Source organism: Cryptosporidium ubiquitum (genome assembly GCF_001865345.1).
Source record: "Cryptosporidium ubiquitum isolate 39726 chromosome Unknown contig_4, whole genome shotgun sequence".
NCBI lineage: Eukaryota > Apicomplexa > Conoidasida > Eucoccidiorida > Cryptosporidiidae > Cryptosporidium > Cryptosporidium ubiquitum.
Genome location: NW_021639820.1, coordinates 498,930 through 520,065, shown reverse-complemented (window position 1 = coordinate 520,065; position 21,136 = coordinate 498,930). Strand labels below are relative to the sequence as shown.

Genomic DNA, 21,136 nt, shown 5'->3' with positions numbered 1-21,136 from the left:
AGCGTGGAGCTCTTTTTCTTTATTACTCAATACAAAAAATAATTTACCGCGGTAAAACTTTTTTTTTTTAATTTCACAATTATAAGCATAAAGAAAATGATCAAATCAACGATTTGGACTTCAAAAACTAATTGGTTAAATTTCCAACATTATTATCACGATATTATTAGATTTTTGTTAGTTTGACAAAATCTAGATGAATAAATCCACTTAATCTTAGAAATAGCGATAATGTTTTGTTTTTCTACCACAAAATAAATTACAATTTTATTATTCTTTAGTTTTTAGATTATTTCTCCTTTCCATTAAAATATTATCTACGTATTATTTAATTTGCGGCTTGCTGTGCGCGTTTAGCTTAAAATCATTTTTCTGCTATTTTAAATATTTCTTCGTAATGTGGGTAGGCGAAGATGAACTTCCTGATAAGATAAGCTTTCTTACATTTAATGCAGGATTACTTGAGTATCGTATTTGTGGAGTGAAGTTGTATCAAAATCCACCATATACTTCTCACAGGTTACTACAAATCCCGTCAGCATTGAGGGGAATAAATGCTGATATTATTGCATTGCAAGAAGTATTCGACGAAAAGCACTCTGACTACATTATTGAGTCTTTACAACCAGTTTATCCATATTTTGCTCGTGAATCAAAGCAAAATCAAAAGCAAAAGTCACTAAAGAGATGGCAACCAATATCAGTTATACATAATCAGTTGGCACTACACAACGGATTATTGGTGCTTAGTAAATATCCAGTATTAAATGCAAGATTTACATGCTTTAGTGATGTAACATTGATTGAAGAATGGTTCATAAGCAAGGGAATGTTAGAAGTAACAATTCAACTACCAGGAATGGATAAATCACCACTAACCTTATTTAATATTCACATGGCAAGTGGGGCAGTTAATCCCGAGTCAGAAACAATCGAAACACTCAGAAACAAAGAAATCGAACAACTTTTAGGGGCATGTGACCATGCAATCCGCAGAGGGGAGGTCCCTGTAATTATTGGAGATTTAAATGCGGCTCCGAATTGCTGCGGTAGTAACTATCATTATTTTACGGATAGAGGTTGGAGAGATTGTTTTGAACATTTAAAGCATGAAAATAAAGATAGCACGTCCGCCTCGTCAAATATAAGTTCTCAAATAAACTTAAAATCTAGGCAGAATGACTTTGATTACAAAGGGAAGCAAACATATATCGATATGGATGACCTTTACGATGATTTAAGTAACTATTCAAAAGAAAACTTTACTCACAGAGAGGAACAAATTGAGGAGGAAGAACATGTAACTCCCTCAAGCAACGATTCTTTTTCGACTAGGATTGATATTGATACAACCCCGATGATTAACATGAACATCAGTACATCCAAAATAAATAAGGGAAATGACGACGTTGCAGTTGTAAACAAGCTTGTTTCATCATTTGCTGTTGCAAAGGCTGCAGTTGAAGCAGCTAAAAGAGGATTCTCATCATGTTCTCCTGAGTCTACAAGTATTGAGGTTGTCTCAACTACAAAGTCTTCGAATTGTTCAAATAATATAAGCGAATTTCAGGGCAACTACCCAATTAAACAGTACTTTCCAGGTAATAAAGAGTATAATAGTAGCAAATCATTTTCATCCGATTTTACATGGGATCCAAATAATCCTCTTAATGTCATCGGCCCGCATAGTAATTGCCATGGCCAAAGATGTGACCATATATTTCTTCCGCCAACCCACCTATCGAAAAAGTTGGCTCAATACGAACCTCACAAATCAAGCGTTATTCTTAGAGAACCTAGGGTTCTAGTTGATGGCTGGTGTTTCGGCTGTGTTGGGTCAGCAGTGCTAGTTACTCTCAGCGATCATTACGGGGTTTACGTAGAACTTAAGAGGAAACTTGACAATAATTGCAGGAATTCACAATATTAATTATAACAAGTTTCATAGCTTAGAAATCTAACTACTTAATACTTCTTTATTGATACCCCGGTGGCTACCGTTGTAATGATAATAGTAAATATAGTAGCAATGAAAACGTAATTGATATCTTCACTGTTACCTACAGGGATGTTAATTATTATCTCTTTCTGTGATTTTCCTATCTTTACATTTTGATTTGGCGTTATTTCAAACCTAAAATTCGGAACTAAACAGTATTTATCGCCCAAATCTTCCTCATAGATAATAATTGAAGGGAATCCAATTACTAAAGTTTTAAAGTTGCAGCCATTACATGCTGATTGATACCGTGCATGTATTGGTATATTTGATGATTTTCCGATGCTCAGTAATAATGAACTGTCTGACTCTTCGCTAGGTCTTTCAATATGAACTGGATGAAGAGGAATTAAAATACCATCAACTTTCCTTTCATTCCTTTGAAAAATTTCATCGATATCCAGAAATATTTCTCGATTAAATGAGTCAATCATTACTGGAGTATTTTCAAAGTGAATTATTTCTGTCTCTAAATTCCAATGAAAACCAGATCCGCTCAACCTTCTCACAACTTCTAAGTTCCCGTATTCACAACTGTCCCCCTCTTTGCTCTCACCAATTTTTATTGAAGTAATTGTTGTTTCCCATCTATTACTAAAATGATCCATAATAGATAATCTATGTAAACTTAGTGTTGAAGTATTAAATGAATTTAATTCAAATAGGCTAGCAAGCAATTCTTTTAGAATTTTATTTTCTACTTCTAAATGAGGAAAATAAATAAAAGCTAATTCTTCACCTTTTAGAGAAAAAAATTCTGGATGATTTGGTGTAAATGGATTAGATTTACTTAAAATATCCAAATATATGACTTTATTAACTTCATTTAATCCATCAATAATTTCCCCTTCTGAGTAAAGCTTGGTGAATTTATTTACAACTGAAGTATCAAATCCCATATTGATTTTTGGAATTGACAAAAAGTGTTTTTTAAACTTTTCGTTTACATCACATTTTGATGTTTTTTTCTTAGAGAAAAAAATAAAGATTCCATTAGGTAATGACGGTACAATTGAAAAACCAAAATTATTCGAAAAAAAAATAACTGAATACCAATCAATACAATTGTTTAATTCCTCATTCACCTTGCTATAAAATGCATTGGCAGAAACATTGATCGTTTCATTAGCAACTTTGTATCTTTTTGAACTCAATTCTTTTAATTTAATAAAAGAACCTAAGTATGCATCTGTTTCTGAAAATAAAGCAATACAAAATAACAAAAGCTTAATATAGTAATGAAAATTATTTATTATTTTCATTTTCAGAAAACTAAATCCTATTATCCGCGAACTATTTAGTTGTGGGCGGAATTTGAAAATTTTCTTAATTAACATGATGTAGATTAGAAACTCAAGCGTATATAAAAGTTTTAATTCAAATATTATATTATTTACAATTGTTTACACTTTTGACGCCCATGTTGGAGCTTAAGTACTTATTAGACAGTTTTTTTTTAATATCCTCTCCAGAATCTTTTAATACGAAAATGGTGTGTTGAATATATAATATATACGGTAATACATATCTACAAAATAATATTCTTCTTACACGATCTAGTGGTATTGTGTGAAGGAATATTATTGATGCTGCAGGGATAGAAATTGAAATTATACAAGGAATATATTTCTCAATACTCCCTGAAATAACCACAGTAAAAATAAAAGAAAATAGACCCCATATTAAATATACAATAATAGTTGAAGATACTCTCAGGTTCAAATATGTCCCTGCAATCAGCAAACTCGACGAAAGAGTTATAAATCTTAATGAAATATTACCCATTAAAATACAATCGATAATATTACAAAAAACTGTCCAAGAACCAATAATTATGCTTAGCCATTGAATGTAAGAATGAGCAGATTCAGAAAACTTAGGATATATTAGCATTTTTCTTAAAAAAGCGTTGATTATTTTTTCTTTAATGGAATGCCGTTTCCCAGAATGCTCTTGATCATTTTTGCCTTTGTCTCTTCTTTTACCCAAAGTTATTTTATTAATTTTACATAGGATATATATCATTCCGATTAAAAACATGGAAATTATAATTTGAATTCCTTCTCTAAACACGAAAAAAATTATTTTCCTTTTATTTGAACTTTGTATCAAACATACATATGGTGAATAAATGCATAGCAGTTGTTTAGATTTGTTAGAAAATAACAATAGCCATTCTGCTGAAGACATGAGTGGAACAATAATACAAGATAATAAAATATAATGAATAGAATGTTCTATTGTGTTACAAGAGTAAAATTGCAACCATTGAGTATACATGCCTTCAATTTCTTGGTCAAGAAAAACTTGAGAAACGGCTCTTGTTGAAATTGGAAGAGTAGAATCAGGAAATTCTGCAAATCTAATAGTTAATATAAAGCTTTCAAATTTATACATCAAGTTTCTGAATAATTTCTTTGTTCTCTGTCTATATTTATCAATAAATGTCATTGATGGAGAAAATCGTTCAAAAACTTCATTTTTTTTTTTTACAAGCAATCTATTATACAATCCTTGTAGAGTTGAAGAATGGGGGATAGCTTCAAAGTCGTCAATGGACTGTATCGGAGTATTCATTGAAATTGAAGATCCTAATGAAGATGATTCATTTGAATTATCTGCAAAAGATATTGCCCTAGATATATTTGTGGAATGTATTGAAGACGGATTTATTAATGACATCGAAGACGAATAATTATGAGAATCAACCCTAAGTAATTCTGTGTCATTAGAATTATCTAAGTCTTCTGATTGCTTCGATAGTTGCTTTAATGAAATTCCAAGACTTTTCGAAAGTTTTATCAACTCACTTTCATTTTCTATAATAACTTTAATATCGTATAATGATTTTATTTTATTAACAGTAATATCTCTTATAATAGAACAATTCGTGTAGATGTTATTCAGGACTATCAAACCGACAGAAAGTCTCGTAAATAACAAAGTGAAACTAAGTGCTTGAAGAATACTTTTTTCATAAAAGTTAATGTCTATAGCCGATAGCATTCTGAAGTTTGCCCAAGATAAAGAACCAAGTCCAATTATTGCGTTAATAAAAATAAAAATAGGATGAAAACCCGTGAACCAAAATAAAAAAAAGTATGATAAAATATCCAGAATTCTAAAGTAGAATATATCAATGCTAAAAATGGGAATAATGCAAATATTCATAAGTAATACTAACCATAGTAATAGTAATGATAGATCTCCTTCTCGCATACGATTTGAAACCAAATAGCATCCTATTGTAAAAATGAGCCTTAATGCATTTGCAATAACCATGGCATTACTTCCATCATATCCACTCAAAATAAAATATAAAAGTGATATTGCGGATAAAAAAAGAAAAATCTCGTAAGTCTCCCTAATAAATGCATGTATAACTATGTGCCTTGTTTTGTTAACCTTCCTTATATTAAAAATTGAATCAATATTCGAGTTTAGTCTTAAGTTATTACCAAGTCCATATTGCATTTTACAAAGTATTTTTCATGGAATATTTATTTCAAAGGTTATGTTAAAAAATTCAAATATTTAAAAGTAAAACTATTTTTGCGCTAATTTTATATCTGTATTCCTAATTTTTCTAAAGCCGCTGTAGTTAAATTTTCTAAATTATCTTCATCATATATCCCGTTTTCTTCCTCTTCTATATGTTCAGTAAATTCAGCTTCATCTACTTCATTTAATTGCTCCTTTCTAAACCCACGTGAAATTCTTCTTTTTTTAACATGCATTTCATGCACTCTTTCTCTGTCTCTTTCTTTGTCGTTTTCAGTTTGGTTTTTCAAACGGCTCTTAACCTTCTCAATAAATTTCCTTTGGGAGTCAACATCTGAATCTTTGTGTGTATTATCTTGGTCAAATGTGCTCGGTTCTTCATCACTGAAAAATACGTGTTGTTTTTCAAAATCAGAATTTCCATATCCTCGTATTTTGCCAGAGTAATCAGATCTAAATCTCAATTTATCAATGGCAGTTTTTTCATTTAGTGAAGTAGTTGAGAACTTTTCTTGATAAACGATAGATTCATTATTTGAGTGAAGAATTGTGTAATCTTGAAAAGTATCTATTGATTTCCCCTCGTTATTTTGTAATATATTTGATTTATTATAATCCATATTAACTTTTTCAATAGATTGTTTCAATTGCTTCTTTTGTCTCATTTTCTCCTTAAATTTTTGAAGCTTGGAGGAGTGTTTTGATATCAAAGCTTTTTTATTCTCCTCTATACTGTTAATTTTAATTTTCGGGGGGATTGCCAATCCCAAAGACAACGCAAATGCAGAAAACTTCAATTGTTCAAGGCCATCACGCTTATCACTTGGAGTTAAAATAAAGAGACTTTTGACATATGCAGAAAATGCTCTTTCTGCCATATCTTTTATATTTTGATCTGATGCGCACAAGCTCTGTAATGAAGAGTGAATTGTATATCTCATCTCGTACTCATTAGGAGTAACTTTTTTTAGTGTATCTATTCCTTTTTCATATAGATCCTTTAAAAAATAAATTTCATTATCCATAAGAAACAACAACGATTTGCCTCTAGAAACATACCTTGCCGTCCTACCAATTCTGTGAATATAAGTATCTGCATTCTCAGGAACATCTAACTGAATAACCCAATCAATTTTGGGGAAATCCAACCCTCTAGAAGCAATATCGGTACAAAATAAAACTGAACCCTCATTGAAAAAATTTGAATTTCTCCCAGTACTTTTCAATCTAACTTTTTCATTTAATTTGGTTGAATTGTCATGCGTATAAAAGCTGTGAACCACCTCGAGTCTCTTTTGTAATGATTGCTTTCCATGTAATTCTAATATCTTGCATCCTATTTTTAACTTTGTGAAAACAGTAGATAAAAATCTAACTTGCTTGCAACAAGAAACAAAAACAATGATTTTTTTATTGTTATGAGTGCGTAAAAAGTTGAATAAAGTATCAATTTTTTCATGAATATCAACTTTGATATATAGTTGCTGAAGATATCTAGGTAGTGTTCCTACATTGTCAAGTGAAAAACATTCAAGATTGTCAGTTCGAAATAAATTATCAATTTTTGTTATAGATAACTCAGATGAGTAAATAGTAGCAGAAAAAACCATAGTTTGTCTTCCAGTAGATGGAGATGGGATACCATCTAAAATTACTTTTATGTCGTTTAAAAATCCCATATCAAGCATTCTGTCCACTTCATCTATCACTAAAATTTTTAAATTATTTGCATCCCAAAGTGGTGACTCATCCATATGTTGAATAAGTCTTCCAGGAGTTGCAACAAGAATATTCAGCATATTTATTCTTGATGATTCCGACTTAATATCCTTCCCACCAACAATGCACCCGGCTGATAAGGTTGAGTGAAATTTACCAACTTCTCTAATGACATCAAATACTTGGCTGGCAAGCTCTCTGGTTGGAGTTAAAATTAAAGCTAAGAGACCATCCAGAGAACAATGATGATCCCTATATAAATTTTCTAATATTGGTATTACAAATGCTAACGTTTTTCCACTACCTGTTCTGGCCTGGCCAATTATATCTCTTCCTTGTAACGAATGAGGCAATGAATTTTTTTGAATCAATGTCATTTGATGATAACCTTCCGCCTTCAAACCCTCCAAAGTTCTCCTACTTATTGGAAGATCAGAGAATAAGTCAAGGCTCATGATATCCTCAATTTTGGTTCTTTTAGTAAGGAACTCGGTATTTTTGCTGTCAATATTGCTATTCTTTAAAATATTAGGATTATTCCAGCATTTTCCTCTACATGGAAGCTCTATAATGATTCTATTCCTAAGAATTTTAATTTCCTGCTCATCATTATACCTAGTATTTATTTTGTTTTTCCTTCTATTTGCTTCACTCATCTTTAGAAAATGTCAAAATTTACAATCCAAATATTCTGCGCCAAACTCAGGCGCCGATTTTTTTTTTTTTTATATTCGAAAATGCCAAATATATCAAGTATAAAGTACATGGTGACTAATCCAAAAAAAAAAGTTAAGGCGGTAACTTTCTGTTATTTTTTCTAGAATATTGCTGTTTCTTTACAACAAAATGGTAATTATTCCCACATGTGCCGCTAACATATTTATTCAAATTATACTCCAGACATTAAATTAAATAGCGCAAATTCTGCAAAGTATTAATTTGTAACTTAAGAGACACCCATAGATGTATTGTCGTTGCAACGATATCAACTTACTCCGTAGTGCCAACAGCATGTACCCCACAATTATATAATAAAATAGAATATAAATTCTTTTTTAGTTAATACAATACCGTGTTAATGGCATTTCTCATGATACAAAAATAAATGCCCCAGGAGCCTTGGAATGCAGAAGAGGATGAGCTGCTGTATCAGTTAGTTCAACGACTTGGACCGTCAAGTTGGTCAGAAACGGCTAGATTACTTAATTCAACACTGAACGTTAATAGATTAGCAAAACAATGTAGAGAGAGATGGATATCTCATGTTGACCCAAGAATTAGAAGAGGTGATTGGTCACTTTCTGAAGATAGATTTATTTTAAACCAACAAAATCTGTGGGGAAACAGATGGGCCGATATTGCAAGACATCTTCCTGGAAGAACTACACATGCAGTGAAAAACAGATATCATCAACTACAAAGATTGCTTAACCAAGGAAAAACGAAACTTGAGACTATTCTTAATGCACCATTAATTCACGTTGTACCGCATTTCCTACAACAAACAAATTGCTTTAAAGATAATTCCGAAAAAAACATCGAATTTGGTAATCAACTTAAGGTTAAAAAAGCTATTATCAAAAAAAGACGAGAATCTATTCATGATTACAGATGCTTGAATGAAAAGGAGTCAATAGATCAATTTAAAAAAAATAAGCAAATCTACTCTGAAAATGAAGTAAATTGCACACAAATTGAATTAGAAATAGATAAATTCAATTCAGAATTAAATAAAAAAACGATTGAAAATTACAGTGGTTTTGAAAACTTTGAAAAAAAATTAGAAAATAACATTAATAATGATCCTGAAATTGATAAGCAAGGAATTCAGACAATTGAAAGCGTCTGTAAGATAATACCATCCAATTCTGAAATAGAATTCTCTCCTAGAAACTTCAGGCATACATGCCTTGAGTTCCAACAATCTCCACCAGGGGTATTACTTACAAGCGATGTTGGGATTTACCCTGTTACGCCCTCATTTACTGAAAATTACAATACTTATAAAACAAATAACGCTATTGAACCTTCTACTTGTGAAACGAACCAAGATAATCAATATATTCTAAAATCAGAGTTTTTGACACCATCATCAGAGTTGAGCGAAAGTTTGCCAAGCAAATGCATTCAATCAATTTGTGCTTTTAATGAAGATCCAAGTATTTACGGGGAAATGGAGTATAGAGATCCCAATTGGTACGTTTGGAATGAGAATTCTAGTGGATGGGATAACAATCCAATACATAGGCTTGACACTGGCAGCATTGCCGATCCATTTCTACACTCATTCCCTGATATTTAGTTATTTCGCAGGAGATTCTCTAATAAAAAAAAATTCATACATTAATAATTTATAATTTTTGCAATTACTAGCTAATATAGTTTTATTTCTTTAAGAATCAATTCCTGAGAGATTTTTTTTCGGAATAATAGGAATTACATTGCTGTTTTTATAGTCGTCTATGTGAGCAGCCAATTTATCTACTGCGCTCTCAAATGCCTCTTTTACAGAATTAAATTTAGTTGGGGTAAACGACGTTGCTGTCCAACAACCGTCATTTGATCTCCTGTATCTTACTTTAAATCTTGCAGAACGGTAACACCAAGTTATTCCGTGTGGAAAAGGTCTCAACTCATCCGCTTTTTTACTATATTCAATTATTCTAGCCCTACTTAATGGATCGGATGGTGCGGGTAATGCCCTTATGATTGTTCTGCATTTTCTATTATTTTTTGTTCGAAAAGAAAGATGAGTATCATTTGAATTAAGTGCATCATTAAGAGAGTTTACCTTCGGATGCTCATTTGCAAGCTCACTAGTCTCAAGTTTTGATTCACAATAAATATGAGAATTTTCTTCGTTTGAAACATTTAATTCCGCAGTTTGATCTTTATATGAACAAGTTTGATAACTTGGTTCGTTTGTGAATTCTTTCATGTCATTTGAATTTTTTTGTTTTTTTTTTGATTTATTTACAGATGTTTCTTTTTTTGTCTCCAAAGAATTCTCTTGTTTATTTACTAACTGCCTTTTGGATATTTGCTTTTTTATTTGAATAGAGTTGGTATTACTCTTTACTCTGGAGTTGTATTTCCTAATTTTTCTACTGTAAAATTCTTTATCAAGATTTATGTTCCCAATAGCCAAATTGTACGCCGATGAATAGCAATTTACAATATTGAATTCAAACTTATCAAGCTGAAATGACTTTCTTTCTTTATTAGGCAAAATTACTATGAAAGAAAACGTAGAATTACACCAATCTAAATTATCAGGAAAAGGCCTCAATGAATTAATTTCATTGTTAAAATCATTGATCGAATAAACAGTTCTATCCGGATTATTTAAATTATATCTGGCCAAAAAGTCCTCAATAGTGTTCCCCCACTCATTAAAAATAAATTTATCCAGTGGATTAGATATTTCATTGGTAATTTTTGTAAGTTTTCTACGAGTACTAAGCATTTTAATCACTTTGTTATTTGTCTGAGAAACAGAAACGAATTTGCATGCTCTTAAATACAATGATTCGACTGTTGCATTCTCATCAAATGGTATTGTTTTAAAAAACTTAGAGATTTTCTGTCCTGATTCATTTAAATAAACGACTTTCCATGAATGTGTTTCATTAATCCACTTAATTCCATTTGGATATGGCTGAAGTGTTTGAGCAATCAAATTGGCCTTCTGCAACCAATTTTCTTCCACAAGTTTCGTGTTATAATCCAAAATTAATGAGTCACTTAAATCATCTTGGGAATTTTGCTCATTGGTGATATTCTCATGCCTATCTATTTGTTTAAATGTGCCATCATCACTAATATTCTGTAAACTTGTTTCTATAATAGAAATCTCACTCAAGCGATTCTGGGTCCAGACAAGAATTTCTACTGCTGAAAATTTAATAATATTCAATATTTCAGAACTTACATCAATAGAATCAACTAAATCACCTTTATAAACAACAAAGTCATTATTCATAGTTATAGGTATGGTTTTAATTAAAGCAACATTCCCCATATAAATTTTGGAAATAATATTAAATGTGGTTGTTTTGTAGCTAATTCGAGAAATATTCACACTAATAAAATACCTTATCAAATTTGATTCAATTTTGAGTGATCCATAAATATTATTCCATTCAGGCTTATCAATATATTCATATTTTGGGGTTTCTCTAAGTAATATGGCACTTTCACTGGCTCGACCTATTTTACATTCTTGAATAATAAATTTGTGGATCAATTTAACTCTGTCAATAATTGAATTGCCACTGATTTTTTCATAATTTATATTTAAAAGATTGTCATTTTTTATTTTAATCATGCCAAAATCAAAACTTTCGTATTTGTGTAATTCTTCAGATAATCCGAATATTGAGCACCTTTGGGAATTATCATATATCAGAGATTTCTCGAATGTTTGTTTACAACTTTCTATGGGGTTATCATTAATTAATAAGTCTTCAATATCTGTTCTATGATTCTTAATATCATTAATTAATAATGAAATAAAATCAGAATACTCTAAATCTTCGCGGTCTCCATCAAGATACTCTATATGAAATATTCTCTCTTTTGGGTAGTACCTTGATACAATTCCTTGATAAAGCTTACCAGAAAACTCCTTATTCAATATTGTACTTCCAAGTTTAATACATAATATCGGGATCATACCGCTTCCTTCAGTAATGGTTCTGAAATACCCATCCTGAATTTTTCTTAATTCCTCAAGTTTATATAGCAAGTCCATTCTATGTTTTTCTGATTGATAGAGAGATTGCCTAAGAAAACAAATGATTCTCCTACTTCTTTCAACAATATATCTTGAACCAGAAAGTTTCTTTAAGTGAGGCCTTAAAATATCTTCTGTTTGGCTTTGCGAGGATACCGCATACTTTCGTTTACCTTGATCATCTGTTACCAATGATAAATAAAGAGAATTGTTGTCTATTAGTTGGTTGTTATCAGAATTACAGCTATACTGAACTGAGTTAAAAAACTCATCATAGTCCGGAGCAATATGAAGCCTGTGGATTCTGCAAATTGTTGCAATACCAACTGTATGATTCGAAATAACTGATGAAGAATAGCACAAATAACAAGGTTTGAGTCTTGTAAGGCCCTCAAGACCTCCATACTCATTAAAATATCTTAAATTATGACTGAAATGCTCTGGAGGTCTGAAAGCAATGGTTTTCGAGTTTTCTGTAATAACTTCATCTGTCGACCTTAAAATGACATTTCCCATTGCATCAATTACGCCAGGAATCAAATCTTCAGTAGAATTATAAGTATTTTGAATAGAGTTTATTAGTTCAAGAGTTATATTAGGAACTCTATAAGCCAAGGATGGAAGAACTCTTAAAGTTAACGAAAGGCATTGAAAGCAAAACCAATTTTTTGAGCTGGTTTTAAGATCTTTTAATTCAGGTCTATTTATGCAGTACCAATGATATGCCCGGTTACACCCATTACAAAGTAAGTAATCATATTTTGAGTTCAAAGATAAACCTTTATTTTCACTTTTTAGTTTATAAGAACCTTTTATTGGAAAAGATATCAAGTTTTGACAAATTTCGCAGATGTCATATGAATTTATAAGTCCATTAATTCCGCAATTTGATAAAGAGTCTTTTAATTCAACTCCTTTAAATGGTGTATTCTCATTTAACATCGAATCGTATTCTTTACTTTGGCTATTATTTGTGTTAAACCTTAATCTCCATAAAATTAACTCACTTCTAATATTATTTTCAGAGATACTTCTAATCCTGGAAAACCAGTTTTCACCAAAATCTGCAGCAAGCTCATCACCTAATTTAATTCCAACACCGGGAATGGAAGTTAAAATAACATGTGGCCAACCATCTATATAAACAGAGTGCCATTGAACATTTATTCTGAAGTTAAAATTATTATTAAATACACACTCATAATGATTGAGAAATGCCATTTCATTACAAGCTTTATCCGCTGATAATATATATTCATTGTCATTTGGAAGCAAGAGCCTAGCACCAATTTTTTTAATGTTACCATCAGTAAAATGTAATTCATTTTGGTTTTGAGCGAATGGCTTTGAGAAAAAAAAAGATTTATTTTGGGAATTTGAATTTTCGTTGGTTTCAATATATTCAAACCCATCAAAAGAATAAGTTGGTTTATCAGCTAATTTGTTTGTAATATTTGTTGAAAATTCATCTGAAAGTTGATTACTTGATTTAACCACGCCGGCAAATTTAAATGCTGAACTTTTAAATGTAAGTTGGAATGAATACGACTCATCAATAATCTCGTCATCCCCAACGTACTTCACATCCCCAGTATACTCCCCTAATACTACAGGAGTATCATGTATTTCAGATAAGTCTTTTTTACACCACACAAGACTATAGCAGGTTTTGTCAATCGGAGTGGCTAATCTAACAGGATGAGAATGGTCTAAAATTTTCACAATCCCAATATTACTGGATATATATCCTTGATTAACACATTTTAAAATAGATTGATACAAGTCACCTTGCAATTTTGGGTCAATAAAGCCATTTTTTAATCCTAGTGTAGCACAATAAATATGCGGCAAATAACCATTTCTATGATCAAAACTTGAAAACAAGCTATTCAAGTCATTTTTATTTTCATCTGAATTAGAAAAATTTATCAATTCATCAACAGATTGAAAATCCCTACATCTTCTATTAATTTCGTTTTTTAACTGTTTTGCATGAATATCAAGTATTTGAGTGCGAGTGTAATTAATCCCCCTCTCGCTTAGTATTTGATTTATATTGATTTCTTCCATATTACCATATTTGTCGCTTCGTTTCTTACTGCCCACAGACAATAATAAGTTGTGAATAGTATATTGTTAATTTAGAGTTGTTTAATTACCATAAAACTTTATCTTATACTCGATAATGTTAATCAATTTATCTAAATGAAACGACAAGACAAAGTACCGGCCTTACGTTAATTTTTGAATAAATAACGATATGAAATAGATGTAAATAAGTAATTTTATTTTCAAAAAATGACTATTTATTTAGTTAGAACCTATTCTTACTAAAGTTTTGAACTAAATAAATTTACTTATTTTCATAATGTAAATTGATTTTTCGTTTAGTTAAATTCTTAAATTTGTTTTGTCTAATGTTGTACTTGATCTCATCAATCCGTTCCTTAGATGCAGCAAAACTACCATTTCTCGATTCATCCAAATAATAGTTACACCATATATTACCATTTGCTGCCCAGTAGTTCATCGGATATATTTGGAGGTATGAAAATTCGGAATAAGATGTGTCTAAATTATCTTCCATCTCATTGAAAAACTGAAAGTTATTATTAGAAAGATTACCTAATAATACAAATGCTTCATATGAATTGAGAATTGGTTTCGTATAATAAATACCCCAGTCAGTAGACAGTCTGGGGCACGCAAGTTGTATCGAATAATCCATTCCTTCTAAAAAATTATTGTTTATAGATTCTGCAGACAAATCTGAAGCGAAAATAGAGCAAGCAAATAACTTTGCTTTACAATTTGTGCCCATGTTATATTTTTTAATAAGTTTCTCTAGTCTTTCGAGTATCGCAAAACTACCTTGACGGCCTAATGTGCTAAAAAATATCCCAACAATTATAATACCATTAATCAGATTGTTTCCACCCATTTCATTTATTTTAAATGAATTAATTATTGAACTTTTTCTCATTTCATGTAAAAGCCGATGGTTATATATTTCTCGAGTAATTTTTTTTGAAAAAGGTTCATATAAATAAAATATTTTATCCGGATTTTGCATCATAGCACTTTCAAGATGAAATCTGCCATCAGAAAGAAAAATACACTTTTCCACATCGTCGTCAATAACTGCGCTAGTGCATCCAAGAGTTTCGCCCCATGCCAAAGGATCACAAACGGGTATTTTCACGGGATTTGAAAAATACTCATTCAAATGCTTTAAGGAACTAACAATTGTACTATGATATTGAATAGTTGATAGCAATGCAATCTTGTCTTCTTGCCTGAAATTATGCTTTATAGTTTGAATAAAATGCTCTGATAATAAGTTAATTTCGACAAAGACATAAAGAACATTTGCAATATTGGTTTCATTAGGGCTAGCCAATTCCTCAAAGGGAATTAAACATGAATGAGCATAATGTACAAGTAAAGATAGGTTTGATGATTTTGAATTTGAAGATTCAATCATGTTCATTAATTGATCTTCTATACAACAACCTCCGTATGTTATATCCCCTATTATCACTACATTTGCTTGGGTAAAATGTTGTAGAATAAGAGAAATGGATTGAGAGAAAACTAACAACCCTTCTGGCATTTGTAAATATACGGTAAAGTGGCCTTTGTCATCTGAAGTAGATTTTAATTCGTTAATTCTTTTAATTGTTTTAAATATTTCAAAATCATAATGAGGAGGTAGCCCAACTCTAATCGCCTCTTTTAGTAATTCAGCGTTTTCTACATCAGAATATCTTGAGTCCAGAATTTTATAGCTAGCATCACCACTTAAAGAAATGCTTTGGTTTTCAGTTATTGAACCCATAACTAAGGATATTTCCTATGTACTATTTTACTACACATAAATAAGCGGGAAGCACATAGTTTCAACAACACGAATTCAAATTCAGCCTTTAAATTAGCAGTGAAATGAAAAAAATTTATCTCATATCCTATTAAGAATGATTAAAACTATAAAATTCAATAATATGGAGCCGAACTATAGTTTCATATTAAAGTTGCTAGACCTGTTTTTACTTAATTGTCTTATCTAATTTTTCTCTTATAGTTAGTGTTACTACTTTATGAATGAACTTCGACATTCTTGTCTTGTTAAAATAAATTAAGGTATGTATTTCATGCTAACAATAAGTAATCAAGTACCAAAATCCTCATTATTGCTGCATTTCAACCCCATATGGATTCTGAACACTAGAGACTCCAGATGCACCCGCATAAAGTTGATAAGTAAAATTTGGCTGATAATTGTTGACAGTCTGATTCTTTTCAATGCTCATATCATCTAATGGAGTTTCTTTTGGCAAAACATCTGCATTGATATCTCGAGAAAACAATAAGGGCGAGTTGGACTCTAGAAGAGGTTCAAATTGGAATGCCCAAATACATGTAACGATAAGAGCAGCTGCAAAGAAAAGAATGAAGAAACTACCAAAACCTGTAAAAAGCATCAACAATTCGGAGAGTCCAGCCAATGTAAATAAAGTCAACATCCAATAAGCATATTGTTCGCCAACTCCAACATCAGCATATGACTCCACATAAAAGAAGCTAATACCGTACATTATTAAGCTGACTGCTTCACAAACAATTCCGAAGTTGTACAGACACCAGTCACCTTTTGTTTGACTAAATTTCCCATACCATTTCTGATTAAAATAGCTGTAGGTAAATGAAAACTGTGTAACTCTAAGGGCAATAACGATAATTTGAATAACATTTGCTGTGTTTAGTAGCCTCGAGCCTGCCCTAAATCCCAAAGGAGCTTTCGAGTTATCTGCAATAAATTCCTGGAATCCTGCTAAGAACAAGACCCCAACAAAATACACACATAGCATAGAAACAACTCCTGCATAATAGCTCAAATCTTCAGCCAGCGTCCCGCCATTTCCGTATAAGTCAAATGTAAATAACCCCTTATTACCAAATACGTTATAAAGGATAATCAATACTAATAAACTTGTGCATTGCAACAATGTTCCCGTCCTAAGAGTAATACAAGAAAAATTTGATATAAGTGGAGTAATTTCTTCACCTCTTTCATTTAAGATTTCATCATCCATAATTCCGTCGTTCATTACCTGCATACCATTAGTTGCGGAAATATTAAATTGGTTGGTAGAAGCCTTGCTTGGACCTCTACCTTGATAAAGCATGGGTTCCTCACCGGAATATGGTTGAGAATACATTCTTATTATTCTTATCACTTAGCTATACGAGTTTCTGTTTATAACTCACGAAAATCAAGATTGGTTCCTCAAAAAAAAAATATGCGCTAAGCCAATAGAATCTAACTTGCCTCCTGTGCGTTTAATATTTAATTTTCACAATAATCTTCTGCAATATTTCTGTGTGTAAGTGTTTAACGTTTTTGTATCCAAGCTATATCATGTAGACAAATAAATACATATAATACGTCTATTAGTACCTTTAATAAACCAATTAATAGTTGGTGTGCTGCTTAGCTCATATATGTCGTTTTTACAACTATTAATATATATACTTATTAATTATTACGTATGAATACCACACAAATCCGCCATGTCGTATTGTCCTTATTGAAATTATTAAATTCATTAGCGGGCCTAGGTGCATGTCTTGTCGTACAGAAATTCTAAGAAAGAAAATTGAAGATTATTCGTGATCCTTAAATGAACTATTAAGTAATTTCTAATGGTAAAATATTCTATTGCTAAATCACCCACAAAATAAAATTGTTCACCTGAACTTTATTATCTAATTCAAGTAATATATATTGTCAATATTTCAGAAGTATATCATCTAAATTTTGTATTATAACATAGATCCCTTAGTTAACTATTCAATGAAAATGTCTCGGAGATAACTTTAAGAACAATAGGTATTAATATACTGTATTTTGAAAAGAATTTTAGTCTTATGATAAACGTTATGTTTTGTCTATTAAAAAAAATATTCCACATCCTCATTAAAATGGGGGAACTTTCTTGTGGAAAGGTGTACTCACGCACGGAGAACTGTACGTGCAATAAAAATTTAATTACGGAGACATGCTTGGGTTATGCAATAAAAATCAAAAACATTACATGTACTATTAGTGCCCTTATTGATTTAAACAGCTTTTAAAGGACAAATATCGTTTGATTTTAAATTTTAAAAGCTTTGATCATAAAAGTTGAATCTAGATCAAGATAATGTTTTTTACATATGTGGTTCGTCCAGGAGATGCTCCTGAAGGAAGAGGGCCTTCACAACCATTATTTTTCGAAAACTTTCTAGTAAACAATCTTAAACTGGGATTTGGGTCTATGCTTCTAGGTTTTATTGGCCTGACAATTTGTTCTCTATTTAGTGGGTTTGGATTACACATAACAAAGTTTTTAAGCCCTTTCAATGAAGCAACAAATTCAACTGGAGTAGCACTGTTCTTTGTGATATTCATGATTTTTGGCGTATTATGTCTAAACATGTCAACAATTCTTATGGATGACGATGGCAGTATTAGCCAAACACGCGGGTTTAGGTCAGGATGCAAAGCGTTTGGTCAAGGTTCCCTCGTTATTTTACTGGGATTGATACTTATCGTAGTTACATTGTACTCGAGCGTAGGTTACTATGAAGGTAATGCTCTATCTGGGTTGGATCTCAACCATGTTATTAAATGTATGTATAATGCAGGTTTGGCCATTACGAGCATTGGATTAGCATTACTTGGATTTGCGGCATTCCTCGTCGAAGTTTATTCAAGTGATGGAACTAGAGAAATACTGGGATTTGCAAGTGTACTTCTATGTAAGATTTCAGGTATTTTCTTGTTCTTAACCATCATCTTTCCAGAATGCAGAATTATTGGTTCTCTTTCCACATTAATAACAATTGTTGCGTTAACTCATGTAACACTTTGGGCAGGAATTTTTGAAAGTATTGCCCTCAAATCCCGAATTAAAATGACTCAATCAGCAGTTAGGAATGAGTACTATAAAAGTAGAAATGCTCTTGCATACTTTGGTCCACCTGTTATGGCTGAAGGAAATTATACTCAACAGCCAACCATGTAATCTAAAAAACTCTACCTTAAAATTAGTAACTTTAAATAGATATTAGTTAATTTTCGTTAGAAATATTAATCATTTTTAAAAAATTACCAATATATTTTTGTATTCAACAGAAATTTTTTTATTATAAGATGTCCTCTAAACTCTTAATTGATCATTTTATCTTAAGTTTTATTTTTGCGCACAAAAAAAAAAGTTCCAATATTCTGATAAACTGGCACTGAACAATGTGATTCAGCAATAAAAATGTTAGGTAAAGCGGAATGGTTGTTTTTGACTTCAAATATTGAGGTTAATATATCTGGAAGAAAAATCATGCAAAATTTGGGTACCAAAGGTGCAGGAGTATATTATAAATTAAATGCTAATGATATTGAAATATGTATTTATGGGCTCAATCGCGAGTTTAATTATTCAATAAAAAGTGATATTTTATCGATATTCTGGAAGTTCTACAAAGATGGAAAATTTACAATTGTTAGCAAAAAAAATTATATTTTTTTTTTTTCTAATGGATTATCGAACTCAATTTATTACTTTATTAAAAATGTTGCAGCTATCTTCCCTCAATGCTTATCTCCTAACTTCGATCCTAATAGCTATTTAATATATAAATCCTCTTCCCCAACTTCTAATAATAATTTTCTTGGCTATTCTGGCAACCAGGCAATTACTAAAAAACAAAAAATCATGAAACTGGAGCAGATTAATCATCAAAAGTTGAGAAATGTTTCAAAAAATGAATTCGAAGATGAAAACAGGAAAATTTTCGGTATAAATAACTTAGATAATCGCAAAACTATTTCATCTAACTTTCTAATTGATTTACCAGAAGATCTAATATTTTATGTTCTTTCTATGCTTGTTAATCCAGTCATAAGCGAAGGAAATGAAAAATCATACACGAACTACAATTCATTTTATAAAGACGACTTAATTAAATCAACTAATTTAGTATTTGTAAATAGCAAACTACTAAAATTTTTCCAAAAAAATGCTTGGGAAATTTCAATCAATCATAAAGTACATAAATCAAATAATATTAATAATTACAAAAATTTAGGAAGTTTAATAATATCGAATAAATATATTAAGGACTCGGAAATTAAAGAATTCGCTTCTTCAAAAAACCTTCCAGTATTGGCTAATAAATTAAGTATAAAGGGAAATAATAACATAACAGACTCTGCACTTACACTTCTCCTTTTAAGATTAAAGAATTTGGAATTTTTGGAAATTATTAACTGCAATAACATAACTGGAAATTCTTCTTTCCGGTTAATTGGAACAAAGTCTTCAATTAAATATTTAAAAATAGGTTCCGTAATAAAACAAAACTTTTCAATAAACGATGATTCACTGAAAGATTTGTTCAATATAAACTACAAAAAAAGGTCAGATATAAATTTCATGGATAAGCTTACAAAAACAAACATTGTATATTTAGAATTAATAAATTGTCTAAGGATTACTAAGTTCCCAATTATTAAAGAATACTATTGCAATATTGAATATTTAGACTTAACGGGATGTAAGAATATTATAAATCACGAATTCGAACTTTTTCTTGGTTATTTGAATAATCTTAAAGTGCTCATTTTATCCAATACAAATATAAATGATCAGATACTTAATGTTGTTTTTGAAAGATGTTCTGGAATAGAAATATTGGATGTTTCTTATTGTAATAATATTTCAGAAGAAGTATTTGATAAGATACCAAGTAGATTAAAATTAATATCTGGCCTTAAATTATCTTATTGCTTGAATCTCAAAGCTAATGCCTTGATAAAAATTCTAACTGGTTGCAAATTTTTGGAAATTATAGATCTGACAGGATGTTGCAATATAGATGCCAATTTAATTAATTATCGAAATAACACTGCCTTTACTTCAAGAATAAGAAAGATAGGTGTTTTTAGGCTTTCGTTGGACTTAAGAAAACTGAATGATTTTATATCTAATAATATTGAAATAAAGCCAAATAATGCAAAAATAAATATTGAAATCCGTAATGACAAAGAATTCCTAATAACAGAATTTACTTTTAAATACGAAAAAAAAAAAGATCAATATCTAGAAAGAAGTAAACCAATTTGGGCGAATTAAAAAATAAAT

The 21,136-nt window shown here is 30.7% G+C and overlaps 10 protein-coding genes across 10 annotated transcripts; 4 read left to right on the top strand and 6 right to left on the bottom strand.

Annotated features, from left to right (window-relative positions):
- Window positions 1-397: 397 nt before the first annotated feature.
- Window positions 398-1,930, top strand: cubi_02353 (sphingomyelinase C precursor; the record flags this gene model as incomplete). The annotated part of the gene is made up of 1 exon (XM_029019365.1): window positions 398-1,930. The coding sequence occupies one exon, from the start codon at window positions 398-400 to the stop codon at window positions 1,928-1,930; it is 1,533 nt and encodes a 510-aa protein (XP_028874486.1).
- Window positions 1,931-1,965: 35 nt separating this feature from the next.
- On the bottom strand, window positions 1,966-3,261 carry cubi_02352 (uncharacterized protein; the record flags this gene model as incomplete). Its single annotated transcript, XM_029019364.1, has 1 exon — window positions 1,966-3,261. The coding sequence occupies one exon, from the start codon at window positions 3,259-3,261 to the stop codon at window positions 1,966-1,968; it is 1,296 nt and encodes a 431-aa protein (XP_028874485.1).
- Window positions 3,262-3,388: 127 nt separating this feature from the next.
- cubi_02351 (uncharacterized protein) lies at window positions 3,389-5,473 on the bottom strand (the record flags this gene model as incomplete). Its single annotated transcript, XM_029019363.1, has 1 exon — window positions 3,389-5,473. The coding sequence occupies one exon, from the start codon at window positions 5,471-5,473 to the stop codon at window positions 3,389-3,391; it is 2,085 nt and encodes a 694-aa protein (XP_028874484.1).
- An 89-nt stretch (window positions 5,474-5,562) lies between these two features.
- Window positions 5,563-7,875, bottom strand: cubi_02350 (RNA SFII helicase; the record flags this gene model as incomplete). Its single annotated transcript, XM_029019362.1, has 1 exon — window positions 5,563-7,875. The coding sequence occupies one exon, from the start codon at window positions 7,873-7,875 to the stop codon at window positions 5,563-5,565; it is 2,313 nt and encodes a 770-aa protein (XP_028874483.1).
- A 449-nt stretch (window positions 7,876-8,324) lies between these two features.
- Window positions 8,325-9,521, top strand: cubi_02349 (MYB proto-oncogene protein; the record flags this gene model as incomplete). The annotated part of the gene is made up of 1 exon (XM_029019361.1): window positions 8,325-9,521. One exon carries the CDS (start codon window positions 8,325-8,327, stop codon window positions 9,519-9,521), a length of 1,197 nt encoding a protein of 398 aa, XP_028874482.1.
- Window positions 9,522-9,611: 90 nt separating this feature from the next.
- cubi_02348 (uncharacterized protein) lies at window positions 9,612-14,024 on the bottom strand (the record flags this gene model as incomplete). The annotated part of the gene is made up of 1 exon (XM_029019360.1): window positions 9,612-14,024. One exon carries the CDS (start codon window positions 14,022-14,024, stop codon window positions 9,612-9,614), a length of 4,413 nt encoding a protein of 1,470 aa, XP_028874481.1.
- Window positions 14,025-14,307: 283 nt separating this feature from the next.
- On the bottom strand, window positions 14,308-15,792 carry cubi_02347 (diphthamide synthesis protein; the record flags this gene model as incomplete). The annotated part of the gene is made up of 1 exon (XM_029019359.1): window positions 14,308-15,792. The coding sequence occupies one exon, from the start codon at window positions 15,790-15,792 to the stop codon at window positions 14,308-14,310; it is 1,485 nt and encodes a 494-aa protein (XP_028874480.1).
- Window positions 15,793-16,141: 349 nt separating this feature from the next.
- Window positions 16,142-17,173, bottom strand: cubi_02346 (uncharacterized protein; the record flags this gene model as incomplete). Its single annotated transcript, XM_029019358.1, has 1 exon — window positions 16,142-17,173. The coding sequence occupies one exon, from the start codon at window positions 17,171-17,173 to the stop codon at window positions 16,142-16,144; it is 1,032 nt and encodes a 343-aa protein (XP_028874479.1).
- Window positions 17,174-18,157: 984 nt separating this feature from the next.
- Window positions 18,158-19,021, top strand: cubi_02345 (uncharacterized protein; the record flags this gene model as incomplete). Its single annotated transcript, XM_029019357.1, has 1 exon — window positions 18,158-19,021. The coding sequence occupies one exon, from the start codon at window positions 18,158-18,160 to the stop codon at window positions 19,019-19,021; it is 864 nt and encodes a 287-aa protein (XP_028874478.1).
- Window positions 19,022-19,264: 243 nt separating this feature from the next.
- cubi_02344 (F-box domain-containing protein) lies at window positions 19,265-21,127 on the top strand (the record flags this gene model as incomplete). Its single annotated transcript, XM_029019356.1, has 1 exon — window positions 19,265-21,127. The coding sequence occupies one exon, from the start codon at window positions 19,265-19,267 to the stop codon at window positions 21,125-21,127; it is 1,863 nt and encodes a 620-aa protein (XP_028874477.1).
- Between the last annotated feature and the right edge of the window lie 9 nt (window positions 21,128-21,136).